Genomic DNA, 19,563 nt, shown 5'->3' with positions numbered 1-19,563 from the left:
TATTTTAGTCACAGTCTCCATAGCTGTTGACAATTTAATAACTTTACCGCTTAATGTTTCCTGATGTATTATACAATGTATAATAGGGATGTTAAAGTTTCGCTGCTTTAATTGACCGACGAATCCTATCTTCGAACCTGTCATAGCTTTCGCGCCATCCGTCTTAATCGGAAAACATTTACTAAAATCTACATTAAATTTTTTAAGTGAGTCTTCAACTGTCAAAAAAATATCAAGACCCGTTGTTGTATCATGTAATGAGACAAAATCTAAAAGCTCCTCGACACATGAGAAATCGTCTTGCACGATTCGAGTAAAAATACTCAATTGACTCAAGTGTCGAATATCGGTGCTTTCGTCAAGACATAAAGAAAAATACCTACATGACTTTAAAAGATTTCTTAATTTTTCTCTTACAGAATTACTGATATCAGTAATTCTTGACGTTATTGTTTTTGCACTAAAGGGAATACTCATTGCTTCCTCAAGAGTTAAGGAATTACCGAAAGCTTTCACTGCTTCGATGATGCAGTTTTTCACAAATGAACCTTCGGCAAATGACTTTGAATTTTGTGCTATGAGCAAAGAAATAGCATAAGATGCGATTAAAGATTTTTGAGAAGAATTTTCAGATATTGCATCTTCTTGATACACTAATTTCAATAATACCTTCGATAATACTCAATTTTTCTGAATTCGAATAATTGGAATATTCGACTGAATGACGAATTCTAAAATGTCTCTCTATTGCAAATTTTTTTACTACCGAAGGTTCAAAACCGCAAAGTAAACAAACTATTCGATCGGAAATGTAACTGAAAAAATAATTAAATTCCCAAGATTTATCAAATTTCTGAACATACCTTTTATCATCCATTCTTAAGATTGAAGAATGAAGATTATTAATCCTTTCACTGCGAACTTGATATGCTATCAGCTGTCAGAGGCTGTCTCGAAATCAGCTGTCAGAGGCTGTCTCGAATCGTCAATGTGTCCACTATGATTGAGAGAGTTTAAAAGACTCAACACTGATCACGAATGCATATACGTTAGAAAACAATTACAAAGCACGGTAGCAACTGTTACGAGGTTTTTTGTTTTAATTGTTGATCAGTGTTGAGTTTTTTAAACTCTCTCAATCATAGTGGACACATTGACGATTCGAGACAGCCTCATGTGAGGAATGGCAATTGCACACTCGCGCTACGTGAACGCACTCGCCTTCGGCTCATGCGTTACTCCGCGCTCGTGTACAATTGTCAACTTTCCTCACTTGTATCACAATATACTAATATTATATTATTTTATATATTAAATAAACATATATTTCTATATTAATATATATATATATATATATATATATATATTTTTTTCTTCTACGCGATGGTGTCCTCTTTGTTATCATCACTACACCGGCATAAATGACACTGCTTTTCGCGGCGTTTGACCGCTAACATGCACTTGGAGTGAAAAATAGCACCGAGATCTGGGCTATGATGATAAAGAACTTTTTGTCCAATTTACTGCAGTCTATCTGTTCGTGAATCTGGCACAATCTTTATAAGACATCCTGTATATAATAATTTTAGAAGATTCAATTTATCGCTTTAAAAAAACTTCACGAAGATAAAAAAAATACGCCAAATACATAAAAAATATTTCGCTTTGTATACAACAAAATATTTAATAAAAAAATATCCCTAAAATTAATTTACAAAAATGTTCCCCCAAAAATTAATTTGTAGAAAGGATATAAAATTCTACAAAAAGGTGTGATATCTCTTCAAAAAAACTTTACAGTGGTAAAAAAATACGCCAAGTATATAGAAAATATTCTACGTTGTATGCAACAAAATGTTTAATGAAGAAAGCCCTTAAAAATAATTTACAATAATTTTCCCTCACAAAATCAATTTCTAAAAAAACAGAACCTCAATAAATAATTTTCCTAAAAAATATTAAAAAATAAAATATCAAAACTAAATAGGAAATTACAATCAATAATTACTATTAGTGCGGTACTTAAGAGCAATTTGTAAATTTGTAAATATGATATATTTACCATAAAATCAATTTTGTAGAAATATTATACATAAATTCTCCCTAAGAAATTAAAACGTATTTTATATTTATTCAAAGAAACTTAATGTTTAAAATATTTAAAACTAACACTAAGTGAGAATTATGTTTTAGGATTTTTTGAATTCCTAAAACATTCTTTTTATAATTATAATTTAAAACAAAAATGATTTACGCAAGTTTTAAATCGCACAGTTTTTAAATTCAAGTAAATTATGAAAACTTAGCGTGCCCGGATCGTTTATATTATAAATAAATATATCTTCAATAAAATGTAAAATCTTAGACATTATGTAATTAAATATTTAATCTATGTGTTTGATTACAATCCGGACACGCCAAGTTTTCATAACTTACAATATTTCGATTTAAAGACTGCGCGATTTAAAACTTGCGTAAAACGTTTTTTTTAAATTATATACATTATATAAAAAATGGTTTAGGAATTAAAAGAATCCAAATTTTCATTTAGTGTCGAGTTTAAATATTTTAAAAATCAAGTTTCTCTAAATAAATATAAAATGTGTTTTAATTTCTTAGGATGAATTTATGTATAAAATTTCTACAATGTAAGAGAGAGAGAGAGAGATTGATTTCAAATATATATTGATGGTAAATATTATATCAAATATTATATCAAATTTACAAATTGCTCTTAAGTACTTGGCTAATAGTAATTATTGATTTCTTATTTAGTTTCGATATTTTATTTTTTAATATTTTTTTAGGAAAATTATTTGTTGAGATTTTATCTTTTTAGAAAAATGATTTTGTGACGGAAAATTATTGTAAATTATTTTTAAGGACTTTCTTCATTAAACATTTTGTTACATACAAGGTAGAATATTTTCTATATACTTGGCGTATTTTTTTACTCTGTAAGGTTTTTTTGAAGAGATATCACATCTTTTTGTAAAATTTTATATCCTTTCTACAAATTAATTTTTGGGGGAACATTTTTGTAAATTATTTTTAGGGATATTTTTTTATTAAACATTTTGTTGCATACAAAGCGAAATATTTTTTATGTACGTGGCGTATTTTTTTTACCTTTATAAGATGTTTTTTTAAAGCGATTTCACACCTTTTTTTGTAAAATTTTATATCTTTTCTGCAAATTATTTTTTAGACATATTTTTTATTTTTGAAAATTGTACGATGAATTAGTCTTCCTATAAATCTTATTTAATGGCACAGATTTTATATTTCTGTGGTAGAACGTTTCTGAAATATTAGACTTTACCCTCAAGGAGTAGTTTTTAAAAATTATTATTATATGTTACCATAAATTAATCTTTCTATAGGTCATAACCCACACGGAAAAATTTATCTAATAGATATCTAATAAATGTCTAAATGTCTATATGAGGTCCATATTCTCTATAAATAACTAGTAGATGTATAAGGGTGTTCAATTTTAACTTTTCTATCGAAATATCTCGTAAAAAATACGAAAAAATGTTTCGAACAAAAGTTGTATGGTTTCGAAAGGGACATAAGATGGTGCCATTAGTTTGACTTTCAAGAGTCACCTAAAGGTCACGTGAAGGTCACTTTTAACTTTTTAAATAGGACACTCTATACTTTTACATATTCTTGTAACTCATCTCGAGAGCTTTCCAAAATACTATAATTAAGTTAGTTTTCATCAAATACTTTCCGAATTATGAGGCTTGAAATCATTTCTTAATTTTACATAAACCGTAAAATATCTTGTAAAATATTCATTTTTCGATTATCTTATCTTAATACTTTCATGTACAAAATAATGAGAGAAATCAATTATAAAGAAAACACATAATTGTTTCGAAAAAAAAATGTAATTGTTAATTGCAAATTACATGGATGTTTTTAAAAATTGTTATTATACCATAAATTAGTCTTTTTACAAGTCTTATTTAACGATATTGGTTTTATATTTTTGTGATGCACCGTTTCTGAAATATTAGATTTCACCCCCAAGGGATGATTTTTAAAAATTATTATTGTACGCTAAATTAGTCTTTTTACAAGTCTTATCTAACGGCACAGGTTTTATATTTTTGTGGTACACGGTTTCTGAAGTATTAGATTTCACTTCCAAGGGGTAATTTTAAAAATTATTATTATATGGTAAATTAGTCTTTTGTAGAGACTTTATCTGAATCCCATATTTCTACGACGCACCGTTCCGCGACATTTCCGAGATATTATTTTTCATCCTCAAGGGATGGTTTTTGAAAATTGTTATACGACAAATTACTTTTTTTAAAATTGTATTTATAACAGCAGAAGTTCCGTCCAGTTATTTTTACGGTTCCATTTCTAAGATATTAAATTCAACCCCGAAAGTGTAGTGTTTGAAAATTGTTACTGTACGATAAATTAATCTCTCACACGTACGTACACACATACATATACATATCACATGTATGCACGCATACGATGATTTTTGTCTCTTAAAGCATTGTACATATCGAAGCAATAATCGTATATGCACGATGTGAACGCCGCTTGAAGGACAAACTCGTTTTGCGTGTGTGTATGTGCGAGCATATGTACGTGAGTCTGAACCTGGAGAAGAATGAAAAATGTTACAATTCTGATATTCGATCATCATTATAAGACATCCTGTATATAATAATTTTAGGAGATTCAATTTATAATGGATTTGCGATTAAATCTGATGAGAAATCTTTTGCAAAATGATGAGTCCCAATATAAGAAAAAAGTGAAAAGTCATTTCAATAGACTCCAGAACAAGCTGAGGAAGCATCGAGATAATCAAGTCAAGACTATTAGACAACATCTCAAACGAAATTTGCGAAAATTATATAGAAAACATTGTAACAATCAACAATCTCGCAAATTTGATATAATCGAACGGCATAATTGTCTCGAGTCCAATTTGCATGAATCACAAATGCATCGTTATAGCAAGCATTCTCAAAGACGACATGAAAAATTGGAGCGATTTTTAAATGAAACCTATATCGAACGTGAGTATAATCGATTATAATGACATTAATTTTCATATACTTATTTTAAATGATGCATTGATATTTGTGGAAATCTAAGATTTCCATCGAAATTCCATTGAATAATTTATTTATAAAAATTTTGTGTTTTGAAGAAGGACATAAGATCCCATATAACATGGAAAAATTATAACATTTTTCTACAAGATTGCATCATTACAGAAACATTGTGAATGATTGCAACAGTGTTGCTGTGATATTGCAGTGTTTGCTTTTTTTAAAATGTTTGCTTACATATATTATAACATTGCAGTTATAATAATATAATATATACGCAATAATATTTTATATATTTTATGTATTTTATATCAGCATATTTCATATATTAATATTCTTAATGTATAAAATAATAACAAGAAATTATGTCTATAAAAAACGTATACTATAAAAGATTATAAAAGAGTACAGGACTTAATATTTGTAAATTTTTTATATTATAATAATAACAAAATATAATCCAATAAAATTCCCAAAGAAATCGTCTGTTACATTCGGTGGACTCCACGATTCTTTTCTTTCTTCGAAATGATACCGCATGAAAGAAAAATACCGCGTGAAAGAAAAATCAAGGATCGGCTTTGCATTTGAAGCACAAAGCAATCCTTCTTCGAATAATGATAGCGCATAGAAAAAAATCTAACAAATCTAATATTGAGAATGGCCAGAGATAGCGTTAACGAAACTCTAAATAAATTCGTGAATTATAAGACGAAAGGTTGTTATTCCAACCGTCCCGTATCTATTGGTACGGGTTTATGTTCGAAGCCTCTCTATCTAAAGAACTTTTAAAATAAAGATCTGGTTCTCGGGAAGATTGTCAAAATCTAAACATACAGCAATATTCTTGAAATTGATAGTGCACGTGCGCTCGTTCGACAGGCCACCCTTAAGCGTTCTCCGAATCGCCGAATCGTCAAGTGATAAGATAATCAGCTCACTCTCACTCTCTACTGGATGGAGCTGTCTCGAGCCAAAGGGCTTAACCAATAAAGATCTTAAGAAACGCCTCTCCTCCCAAAAATTAGCTTCTTCGTCCTTAAGAAGAAAGTATTGAAATTATTACAAAAAGATCCCCACCATCCAGTAAAGAGAAGGAGCAACAACTTTAAAAAATGCAAGCGCAAGGCGCGAGAATTCACTAAACGTTCACTAATAAGCACTAATTAGCACTATAAGCAGTACAGTTGACAGCTCCAGGCAAGATTCAGTCATTCAATTTTTAAATTATATAGCCTTGAGGATCCTTTTCTTGTATTATGCAATTGAGTTATTAAATTGTTTTATATCATAGTGAAAATGATTTTGATAACATTTTATCGTGCATCATGTGAAATTTCTGATGAACATCCCCATTACTCGGCTCTTCATGTTACAAACCTCCGACTTCAGCCATTGCAATTTTATCAACGCACTTATTTTTGTGATCTCAACGAGTTGTGAGTAAATTTGAGCAATTTTTATTTTCTCCCTTTCCTATATCTTACTATCTCATAATTTAAACATCTATGTCTGACAAATAATTTAAACAGTTTAATAATCATTAAATCTTTACTAATTACTATCAATCAATCAATCAATCCTTGTTTCACCTCTCCTCCAGTCTCATTCCTTGTTCTTCCTAATTTGCCTAGAATCTCCGAAAAGCGATCCGCGAATAAATCTCCCAAGATTTTTATTTATTCGTTCTGGATTTCAGCATTGGAATTCACGAATATTTCCTTTATTTATTCGTTCTGGATTTCAGAATTGGAATTCACGAATATTTCCTTTAGTTATTCGTTCTGGATTTCAGCATTGGAATTCGCGAATAAATCTCCCAAGATTTTTATCCATTCGTTCTGGATTTCAGCATTGGAATTCACGAATATTTCCTTCATTTATTCGTTCTGGATTTCAGCATTGGAATTCATGAATACTCTTCCGCTCTCCGAAGGTTCTGAAGAATAATCCATTTCACTAGTTTCCTTTAATTTTTTTTTCTTCTCTTTTTCTTTTCTCTCTATATTATTTTCTTTTGTATTATCACTACTTTTGGGAGAAACCGTTGAAATAGATAAATAATATTTGAAATAACTAATAATTTTTAATATTTGAAATAACTAATAATTTTTGAACTTAGACTTGGCGAATCTCTTATTTAAGATTTTATTATTGTATTTTAATTTGGACATGTGCTTCGGCGAATTTAGAAAATTTTAATTCTAACTATGACACATACGCGAGAATATATACATACACACACATACTCACTCATGCATAACTACAACTGCTAAGATGTATTTTTCTTTCCTTATTTTTTTAATATAATATATGTATTTTTTTATTTAATGTAGAATTTAATTATTTAACCCATTCTCTTCCCTAAACCCTGAGATCGCACTAGGTCCTATCCCGCGTAACAAGGATTAAATTCCTTTACCGAAAAGGGACCGAACGAATAGGCGTAAAAACGCAGAGTTAAAGAGACCTTCGGTCGCTGACCTGTATCAGGCCCTTCACATTCGTTCGTCCCGATTCATACACACGCCCGAATAAAGTGTGTCACGGGGTAAGTAAGTTACGTTCTTCCATACAGCTCATCCTTTCAGGGTCTGGACGTAACACGTCCAATTTCAAATAATCTATTTTATATTTCCCAACAAGAAAAATCTAGATTATTAAACAAATTATTTTAAATTAAATCTTTTTATTAAAAATTAAAGTAACAAAAAAGATACATCTTTTTGCATCTTATGTTAGTACTCGTCACGATAAAAATTAATACGAGTTAATGAAGTTTGATGTCGTTGAGTAGCAGGAAGCGAAAGAACACGTGCTACGCATTTATATATTTCGTTATTTTAAAATGTTTACAATATTTCAAAATATTGCTGCAACATTGTTAAAGTAATATTGTAAAATAATACCTTTACAATATTTCTACAACATTATATTGCAATGTAATAATAATATTGCATCATTGCAGCAATGTTGCTGCAAGCTTTTATACTGTTTTTGATAATACCATTCTTGATTTTAGATAAAAGTCATAAGCAAAAAGTAGCTCAATGCAAAATCATATTTTCTTCTTAAAAATGTTTATCTACATTTTCACGTACATACAATATATATATTTTTTTCATCAATTAATTCTCCTCATTATTTTGTGTATAAAAATATTAAAATATAATAATCAAAAAATGAATATTTTATTAAATATTAAATATTTCATTAAATATTTCATAATTAGTTTACGTAAAATTATGTGTGTCAAGTTATATAAAATATAAAAACTTATATAAAATATCTTATAAATTACATGTATTCAACTTTTGGCTACCTACATTTATTTATTACTTTTTATAAAGAAAATTGTGAAGAATCGATTTATATGAATAAATTAGGGTGATTCTGTTAAAAAAAAATCAAGATGGCCTTGAAATAATCTTATGATTTTCATTCAAATCAATGACACCATCTTATGTCCTTTTCAAAATCATAAAACTTTGAACGAAACATTTTTTGATAGAAGCCTTTTGATTTTTGAAAAATATCAAAAAGCTTCTATCAAAGTATTCATTAAAATTAAGCTATCTTGTATATGCATCTAATTTCAATATTATTATTTAGAAGGGGAAAAAGAAGATACAATATTCAACTGGATACCGATCATCGAAGAACCAAAAATAATTAAGCACAAGCCTAAATCGATAGATATTTGTATACGAGAAACTAGATGGACGGAGGAAAAACTGAAGCAACTTTATTTGGACCTAAAGGCTATCCGAATGAACGTTAAATCCGTAGATGTAATTCCAAGATTAATAAAGCGTGATTGCAAACAGCTGGCTTTATCCGCTACATCACGCAGATTGAGTATATGGAATAGTAAACAAAAACGAGAAGAATCTACTATATTTATTCAAAAGTTGGTCAAAGGCAGAGCAACACAATATTTGGTAAAGTAAAATTGCATAAAATCATAATTATATTTATATTTATATTAAAATATTTATATTAAAACAAATCTCAATGAACACTGTTGGCTGCAATAATATAACATGGAAGTAACAATAATAAATAAGAAGCAACAATAATATAACACAAATATATATTTAGAACTGTAATATATATATATATACAGGGTGACCCATTTTAACTTAGGCAGCCAAATAACTCGAAAAATAAGCACACTACGAAAAAATGGTTACAATCAAAATTTCGTCATTTCGAGGGGGACGTACAATGACGTTAAAATCAGCCCCCACACCCCTCCCCCTGGGCGGTGAGGGGGGGCAAGTTTGAAATCTTAAATGGAACCCCCTATTTTTCATTGCATATTCTTGTAGCTTATCTCGAGAGCTTTCCAAAACACTATAATTAAGTACCTTTTTATTAAATACTTTTTGAGTTATAAGGCTTAAAATAATTTCTTAATTTTACATAAACCATAAAATATCTAGTAAACCATTCATTTTTCGATTATCTTACCTTCATACTTTTATGTACAAAATAATGAGAGGAATCAATTGGTGTAAAGAAAAGACATAGTTATTTTTAAGAAAAAATATGTAATTGTTAATTGCAAATTACATTTTTTTTTTTTCGAAACAACTATGAGTTTTCTTTACACCAATTGATTCTTCTCATTATTTTGTACATAAAAGTATTAAGGTAACATAATCGAAAAATGAATATTTTACAAGATATTTTACGGTTTATATAAAATTAAAAAATGATTTCAAGCTTCATAACTTGGAAAGTACTTAATGAAAACTAACTTAATTATAGTGTTTTGGAAAGCTCTTGAGATGAGCTATAAGAATATGCAAAAGCATATAGGGTGTCCCATTTAAAAAGTTGGAGCTGACCTTCGCGTGTCCTTCAGGTGGCTCTTTAAGATCAAACTAATGACACCATCTTATGTCCCCCTCGAAATCATACAACTTTTGTCTAAAACATTTTTCTCTATCTTGCTTAGGTTCCGAGAAATGTAGGTGGTCGGATTAAAATAAAACACCCTGTATATATATATATATATATATATATATATATATATATATATATATATATAGGATATAGTGTATATATATTGTCACGTCCGGTGATCCCTAGTAAAATTTTTTCTTTTCTCACTATCCTCCATCCAATAAGCTACAAGCATAATCTAACATAAAACTAAGAGAGACACACTTATACGTCACCTATAATAAAATGCGAATCTGAGAGAGAGAGAGAGAGAGAGAGAGAGAGAGAGAGAGAGAGAGAGAGAGATGAATTATCTATACGAGCGAGATAGACTTATATTTAATACTTAGGAAAGACAAGGACCGCTATAAGAAAATCCTTTTAATTTCTCTTATTATGTTAACTATATAATAATATAATGTAAAATATGTCTAAAAGATTAAGGAGAATCTATTTATGTAAAAATCACGATAAATGACCAATATTTTAAATAATTATTAAACAATTATTGTAAATCTTTGAAAAGGGTCATTTATCGTAATTTATTATAATGTATGGACACAACCTTGTAAGGAATGCATTCGAAGAATCAGTTAATACGTATTCCTAAAAAACTTTCTTTTAAAGACCACTCAAGAAGTTCGCAAAAATCCGTTTTATAGCCAAGGAATTTGCTCTTAAAACTTTGTCATAAGTTACTCCTACCATTCAATTTTAAAAGTGTATAAAAACACTTCCAACAACAGAAGAGAGCATTATCATAGATTCACTCTAGACTTAAACTCACTCAGATTCTTACTCGCACTGTAAACCGCTAGATCAAATTAATTCAGACTAAAGAATTCAAATTTTAAACAAAAATATATTTCTTTAATCATTATCAGTGAAGAAAACTCAACTCAAAGCAGTTAATTATACTGGGGTTTTACTCCCTTAACCGAAAGAACCAACTAAGACGTTCTATCGAACTCGTAAAACTATTGGAAGATCCTGTCTCACGGAACTAACTGATCGAAGTTACCGGAACGTCACAACAAAAATTTGATGGCAGCGGTGGGATACGCTGATTCCTTCGAATAAACCGGACTGAAGCCTGGATCCTGTCTACATTTCAAAAGAAGAAGAATACCTTGTTCAGAAGGAACATGACAGCGGGGATAAAATTGCAAATAAGGAATCAAGTCTTCAGGCTTTGAGTATTCTCATACTTTTTTTCACTGCATGTTATATGTAAGTGTTACAAGTATCATATTTCAATTTCTTTCGTGCGATATTTATTAAGAATATTCTACAAGTGTGTCTCATACTGGGGAAGTAGATACGTTAACTAGACAAATAGGAAACAAGAGCGTATCCGATGATACAAGCGCTAATCCTAGTAATACTGTACCATATGTAAGCTTGCGCGACGCAGCAAACAATTCTTCCATTCGATGGAAAAAAGCTAATATCACAATTCGCTAATAGCTGCTTACATGCAAAAAATATGGTCTCTCCCGGAGCAGAATATGGTTTGGTACAAATGATTAAAAATAAATTAGTAGGACCTGCTTTAAGAGTGGCTTTGAGCAGAGAATATAATAATATAGAATATTTATTAGCTGTCATAAAAACCATATTTGCACCCGTTTATTCTTCATCATAATTACACGGAGAACTTTCTAAAGTGACACAGCATCCAGAATCTGTGGTGGATTATGGTAGCCGCGTATCAATGATAGATATTGCAACAATTGAAATCCTGTTATCAAATCGAAAATCCAAATCAAGCGATCCAATTAATTAATTCTGCAGAAGCTAATGCCATCAAAAATTTCTTAACAGGATTAAAAACTGACATATATTCTAGACTTTATCCACGTGATCCTGTCAATTTAAATCATACTGTTGAATCTGCCATAAAGGCTGAAGCTGAATATAATGAACATATACAACGAATAAAAATTACTGAGGGACTTATTCAATCAATGCGCTGTAATAATTATTTGAGATATGGACAAAATGCTTATTCATATAGCACCGTTAATCCATTAGCCCAAGTAACTCAATCCAAATGTCCAATGGCAACCTAAAGTTTGTACATTATGCAAAAATTCAGGACATACACGTGCAGAATGCAGAACCCCTTAATCAAGAGGCTTAAATTATCGAAACACTCTGATAAACAATATGAATCGAAATATGAATTATAATCAAGTAAATCGACAAAATCAGTTTCCAAAAATTTTAATTTAGTATGTCGTTATTGTAAAATATCAGGATATAGGATTGAACAATGCAGGAAAAGACATTATAATAACGATTCACAAAATCAACCACCCCAATCCAACAATCAAGAAACTCGAATTAGAGAAAGTCAGGGAAACAGGAAGCGGGTGCAGCGAAATGGCGCAACATTGAACGAACGCCCGCGAATGCGCCTAGTGACTCCCGAACAAACTCACGAAGAAGCGCAAGAATAAACCTCGTGTGTAACAAAATCGATAAACCACCTTCCGTCATTTTACCCAGCAAAGATTTGATAGAAGAACGTACTAATTTTATGATAGATACTGGTTCTGAAATAAATTTGATAAAGAAGAATTCTCTTCACGAGAAGATACTTATTGATAATAAAGTTGTATTTGAAGCAGCATTTTCGATTCATTCACGTTATTTCATGTAGTTTCAGACGACTGTCCGATTCAACAGAACAGAATCCTGGACACAGAATTCTTCAAAAATCAACGAGCAACTATTTTGACTATCCGAGTCCAGTTTAGTTATAAACGGAATTCCATACTATTTTACTTTTTTTCCATACTTTTTTTATAATGATGAAACTGTCATAATTCCAGCACGAACACGAAAACAAATTTTCATACGAGTATATATATATATAGCTAATCCCGAAATAAAAAACGGATATATTCCGAAATTAGATGCAGGACCGCAGGTATACTTAGGTAACGCCGTCGTATCCAATCATCACGGAATTGCATACTTATGTTATAAATCATCAGATGAGGATATAAAGTTAGCGATCCCTACAGTAAAATTATATCCGTGTTTTGAGGAAACAAAGAATAACAATGAAATAAATGAAATCAACGAATCCGAGTCAAGAGATCTAGAATCACGAGTCAATAAAATATTGCAATTACTACGTCTCGATCATTTAAACGAAGAAGAAAGAGTAAATATCATTAACTTGGTAACGAAAAATACGGAAAGATTCCATTTACCAGGAGAAGTTTTAGGAGCAACTAACGTGTTAAAACACCGTATATTCACTAATGATGATCGTCCAATTAATGTCTAACAATATCGATATCCTCAAGTGCATATGGAAGAGATACAACGACAGATTGAGAAAATGTTAGAAAAAGGTGTTATAGAACCTTCAAGTTCTCACCTTATAATTCTCCTTCGTGGATTGTTCCGAAGAAAAATGATTCGTTAGGCAATAAAAAATGGCGTTTAGTCATAGATTTTCGAGCCTTAAATGAAAAAACGGTCGGTAATGCATATCCATTATCAAATATTGTAGATATACTCGATCAATTGGAAAGTGCAAAATATTTTCAATATTTGATTTAGCATCTGGATTCCATCAAATTTTAATGGATAAAGATGACATATATAAAACAGCTTTTTCGACGTCTTACGGACATTTTGAATATAATCGCATGCTATTCGGATTAAAGAATGCTCCTGCTACGTTTCAAAGATTAATGGATCAAGTACTAACGGGATTGCAGCGGGATTGAATCGAATTATTTCAAAATAACTCTATTGTCCGTGAAATGACACATTCTTGAGTTGGTAAATATACCGAATAGGGGACCTAGCCACAATAACCTTGACCTTGATGTTGTCACTGTTCTGAATAACATGCAAGATTTTAGCCGTTGCTCGTTGTTTATTGAAAAGTTATAAACAAAAGAAATTTTAGAAACCTCACATAATTTTCGGACACCATGTACAATAACAGATCTCTATATCTTATCAAGATCACCGTTCTCAGTAACATGCAAAAAATTTGTATTAACAACAATAATGCTGAATAAATACATATTTATCAATAATATATGTTCATTAGCAAGTACATACATCCATTATAACAGAAATGTACAATAACTTAGCTGTTATATAAAAAATAATTATTTTAAATACATTTAATACAATTAAAAAATATTACAAATGTCTATGTACACACACACACACACACACACACACACGCGCGCGCGCGGGGGGTGTGTAAGGGGGGCCTTCGGTCCTCCTCCCGCAACCACTCCGCCGGTAAGAGACGCATTGCGAAGAATTCAATTACAATGAATATATGTTGTAAATTGTAAAGCGAGCTCCATCTTGTCCGGCGAGATGGTTGCGGGAGGGGGGCCGAAGGCACTCCCCACGTGTGCGTGTGTGTGTGTGTGGCCACAGCGAAGAAGTGTCGATTAAGTGTTCTTGATGTTAATTCTGTGTAGACTGATGTTAATTCCGAGCGTGGCCGTTTCGAACGTGGCCATTACGAACGAGTGACCATTACGAACGAGTGGCTATTACGAACGAGTGGCCATTTCGAACGTGGTCAAATTTATCCGTGGCCATTTCGAACGTGGTCAAATTATATCCACTCGTCCTATATACTTTACTTCATTTTTTCTGTACTGTAATTTTTCTTTTTTAAACTTAATACTCTTTTCCCTAGCTCTGTTTATAACTTTCTGTAATATTTTATCATTCTTCTTTGCTATTAGCAGTTATTAGTGAATCATCAAAATAGATTATTATATTTTCAATATCTTCAAAATTTTTTAAATTTATTTTTTGAAAAATTTCTGGTGCAGTTTTGATGCCAAAAGGTCTTAAAAATTTATATCATCCAAATGGAGTAGAGAATACTATGAGTTTACTCGACTTATTATCTAATTTAACTTGATAGAATCCTTCCTTGAAGTTTAATATTGTTTTCCACTAAGTTTACTAGTTATTTCTTAGCCTTCAAAGTCTATATTTCTAAGCCTACAAAGCTAGGAATTTCAAAATCTCTCTCAATACATTTATTTAATTCTTGTTGGTCTAGACATAATCGTAATGTTTTATTTGGCTTTTCTATGACTAAGTTTCCACCGAGAGTTCGAATCGGGTCAGAGTTGGGTCAGAGTAGGGTCAGAGTCAAGTTGGGGTAAACTTTTTATGGTGGAAACATCAATAAACCCTACCCTACTCTACCTAATAAAATTTAATAAAAGGTAGGGTCCAAATAAAGTTCGGTGGAAACGAGAAGAGTCAAGTTAGTTGTAGTGTTGCCAACAGGAGAAATTTGCGCTGTACCCTTTGTGCTGATTTTCATTGCCTCTTGTAAAATAAGAAACAATTTCTGCATATTATTTTGATACTGCGAAATTAACATTAGCGCTCTCGGATCCATGATGTTTTGTTATGACAATTAACATAACTTTAATATCAAGATACTATTGTAACTGATATTTGTACAGTTGGTAATGTTTAACTTGCCGGAACTCTAATGTAACTTTGATCAACTCTGATCCGATGGAAACAGGCAAGCCAATTTGACTCTGACCCTACTCTGACCCGATTCGAACCCTCGTGGAAACTTAGTCTATAATAACTAATGAGTTGATCCACTCACTAGCACCATCAACTCTAGCAATTATTTTTCGTTTTTCTAACTGTTCGAGTTTTGATTTTAATCTATTCTTAATTATCAATGGGACACGCCTACACGGTCTAGCAACAGGAATGCTATCTTTTTTTAACGTTATTGTATATACAAGTATCTTCAAATGCACCTAAACCTGTAAATATATCAATATTTTACTGTATGAACTTCTCTTTATCATTAATTATATTAATATTATTAATTTGTTTAATATATCTTAGTTTTTGAACGCTTGGTAAACCAAGTATGGACTTTAAGTCAACAATATAGAATTCTAACATTTCATTCTTAATTCTATTTTTACATTTTAGCTTAATCTTTCCTATCGGCCTAATTATTGTTCCTCCATATGTCTGTAATAGTGTACGTGTTCGTTGTATCTATTGATCTCCATCCGGTGCTATTGATTTATAGACCTTGAGCGGTATTATGTTAACCTCAGATCCTGTGTCTATCTTGAATTTCACTGCTTTTCCAGTGATTTCCACAGATTCTTTCCAAATGAATTTGCTCGATTTTGATAGTTCCCCAACTTTACTGATGCTGCTTATATAATAATCTTCATCTTCAGAATCACTTTCCTTATCTTTTGTTACGTCTTTCACTTTTTTCAACTTGGCTTTACAAACATTGCTAAAGTAATTCATCTTTCCGCACTTGTAACATGTCTTTCCATATGCTACGCATTCTCTATATCCATGGACTTTATCACATTTGCTGCATTTAAACTGTTTTTTGTTTCTTTCTTCTGTGTTTGTTTTTTTTATTTTCTTCCTTTTGTTTATTTTATTTCTTTTTTCTGATGAAATCAACCGTAGCTTCTTCTATACTCCTTACGTTCTGTAGCTGCTTCTTGGTGGCTTCACAATTTCTGCATATCTCTATTGCATTTTCCAATGTGATATTTTGTATGTTGAGTAGTTTTTCTTGTACTCTTAAATCATTTATACCATTTCATTTTATATCATTTAGAATTATTCTAACCACCAATATTATATCTTCTTGGTTATCGTATTCACATGATTGTACTAGTTTTTTGAGATCTCCAAAGAATTTATCAAAAGGTTCATCCATTTGTTGATTACGACTGTTAAACACAAATCTTTTATATATTCTGTTTTTTCGTGGGGCACAATATTTTTTAAATTAATTTATCACATTAGCATAAATCTTTTTTTGTCAGTTAACCTAAATGTTCTGTGCCTTCACTTCCTATAGTGTTTAACTTCCTATAGTGTTTAACAATAATGCGATTTTAATTGTGTCTGCCTTTTTATCTTTTTCAGTAGCAATAAAATATAGTTCAAAATTCTGATAAAATTTCTTGAAACTTTCATCGAGGTTTTCGTCAGTTCTTATGGATTCCGGTAATCTTCCAACTCCTTCTATTGTCTGTTTTAATATATTTTAACTGTTTGTTTTTATTTTGCGTTCTCATTGTTCTTCCACGACTGCACCATGTAATAAAATAGGTAATTATTTGCAACCATATTTCTTACATAAATTACATCTCAAGTTTTACAAGTTACATTTACTTTTATCATTTACTTTATTATTAATTTAATTAAATTGAATTAATCCTTCGCTATATGAGATATATCTACGATATAACATATGTATATTATACAGGGTGTCCGTCGATTTTCGACCTTAATGAAATAAATAAGTAGATTGGCTCGAATTAAGAAGGAATGACCTGTATTGTTTTGGGATTGTCGCAATAATTAACGAAATATTAAATAAAAAAGATCGGCCAATCTGCGTGAGTAAAAGCGCGCGGCGACGAGAGTCGTCCCACCGTAATCCGATACTACGAACGCGGCGAAGCGGTGGGCGGGTCGCTCTCCGAGACATGATAGTGGTTTGCGATATATCGCAATACCGCGCCGAAAAATGACCCGTCTCCCCTTTTCGTGGCGAGAAAATGATGCGCTATCATTTCCACACCACCTTGCGGTAGATAGCATGGTGCGCTTTTTTTATAGTGGTTTCCCCCATAGGCCTATTCCACTCTTAATTTAAAAATTATTCAAAATGCCATTTACTATACGCTGAATATATCGTAAATGTAAAAAATTAATGGACAGTACCTTTACAAAAATTGATTCGTGGTTGAAAATCCCTCGATAAAATGTATTGCACACGTTGATAATGTGATACGATGATAAAATTCTTCAAGAATCCTTTCTTCATCTCGTACACGAAGACGCACTGCTGGACCAGTTATCCCGATATTATGCACGACACTCAGTTTCACATAATTATTGCACAACACGTAAAATTGTACGGCCACTTGGTTTTCGTGCACGCCCGAGAAATGATTCCATGTAAATTGCAGCCGCACGATAAGTATTTTCTCCCGCTAGTCCGTATGCCACAATCATATCCGTATATTCCTGCAGAGTACACTTCATTTTCTCTGTTAATTTACTACGCAAACACAAGATTTTTATTAAAACGTCTTAGCTCTCGCACGCTGTTACCAGACTGCGTACGCCAGCAGCACGCAACTACAGCTGACAGCTGAGCGGACATGTGAGTGTAAGCATACGTATGAGTTCGACGCCTGCGCACTATGATTACACTCACATGTCCGCTCAGCTGTAGTTGCGTGCTGCTGGCGTACGCAGTCTGGCAACAACGTGCGAGAGCTAAGACGCTTAGTAAAAATCTTATGTTCGCGCAGTTAATTACCAGTGAAAATGAAGTACTCCGCAGGAATATACGGACATGATTGTGGCATACGGGTTAGCGGGAGAAAATACTCATCGCGCGGCCGCAATTTACGCGGAACGATTTCCCGGGCGTGCACAAAAACCAAGTGGACGTACAATTTTACGTGTTGTGCAATAATTATGTAGGTATTAGGTATAAAACTGAGTGTCGTGCATAATATCGGAATAACCGGTCCAGCAGTGCGTCTTCGTGTACAAGATGAAAAAAGGATTCTTGAAGAATTTTATCATCGTATCACGTTATCAACGTGTGCAATACATTTTATCGAGGGATTTTCAACCACGAATCAATTTTTGTAAAGGTACTGTCCATTAATTTTTTACATTTACGATATATTCAGCGTATAGTAAATAGCATTTTGAATAATTTTTAAATTGAGAGTGGAATAGGCCTATGGGGGAAACTACTATAAAAAAAGCGCACCATGCTATCTACCGTAAGGTGGTGTAGAAATGATAGCGCATCATTTTCTCGCCACGAAAAGGGGGGACGTCATCTTTCGGCGCGGTATTGCGATATATCGCAAACCACCATCATGTCTCGGAGAGCGACCCGCCCACCGCTTCGCCGCGCTCGTAGTATCGGATTATGGTGGGACGACTCTCGTCGCCGCGCGCTTTTACTCACGCAGATTGGCCGATCTTTTTTATTTAATATTTCGTTAATTATTGCGACAATCCCAAAACAATACAGGTCATTCCTTCTTAATTCGAGCCAATCTACTTATTTATTTCATTAAGGTCGAAAATCGACGGACACCCTGTATATTACGATATAACCCACACAGCAATGGAGATCTGTAGGATATACTAAAATCATCGCAGATATACGAAATATATCTCAATTTCTTGAAGATTTTATCCGTATATTTTAACAAATAAATTGTAAAAATTACTCCCGTATAAGATATTCAGGAAAAATCTGACTCCAAGTAAGATAAATGTGTGAAATATTTCTTAAAGACATTCTAAAGACATTCTGATACAATGGAAAATATAAGTGAACAGGAAACAAATATTAGTGATTAGATTTTGTTTCTTATTTTTTTATTGTGCAATTTTAAATTTATCATAAATAAAAGAGACAGCATTGAAATCCCAATATTGAACTTTTCCG

At 31.7% G+C, this 19,563-nt stretch overlaps 1 protein-coding gene across 1 annotated transcript in view; it reads left to right on the top strand.

Annotated features, from left to right (window-relative positions):
• The window catches only part of LOC105247899 (cilia- and flagella-associated protein 91), a 93,110-nt gene that overhangs the window by 66,310 nt on the left and 7,237 nt on the right, over nucleotides 1-19,563 (top strand). Inside the window, exons 4-5 of the mRNA XM_025410001.1 lie at nucleotides 4,709-5,057; nucleotides 8,706-9,034. Coding sequence (XP_025265786.1) covers nucleotides 4,709-5,057; nucleotides 8,706-9,034 — 678 coding nt within the window. The remainder of the gene's footprint in view (nucleotides 1-4,708; nucleotides 5,058-8,705; nucleotides 9,035-19,563) is intronic.

This window comes from Camponotus floridanus, unplaced genomic scaffold (genome assembly GCF_003227725.1).
Source record: "Camponotus floridanus strain SB8 unplaced genomic scaffold, Cflo_v7.5 scaffold3, whole genome shotgun sequence".
Classification (NCBI taxonomy): domain Eukaryota; kingdom Metazoa; phylum Arthropoda; class Insecta; order Hymenoptera; family Formicidae; genus Camponotus; species Camponotus floridanus.
This window is presented reverse-complemented; position numbering and strand designations above follow the sequence as displayed.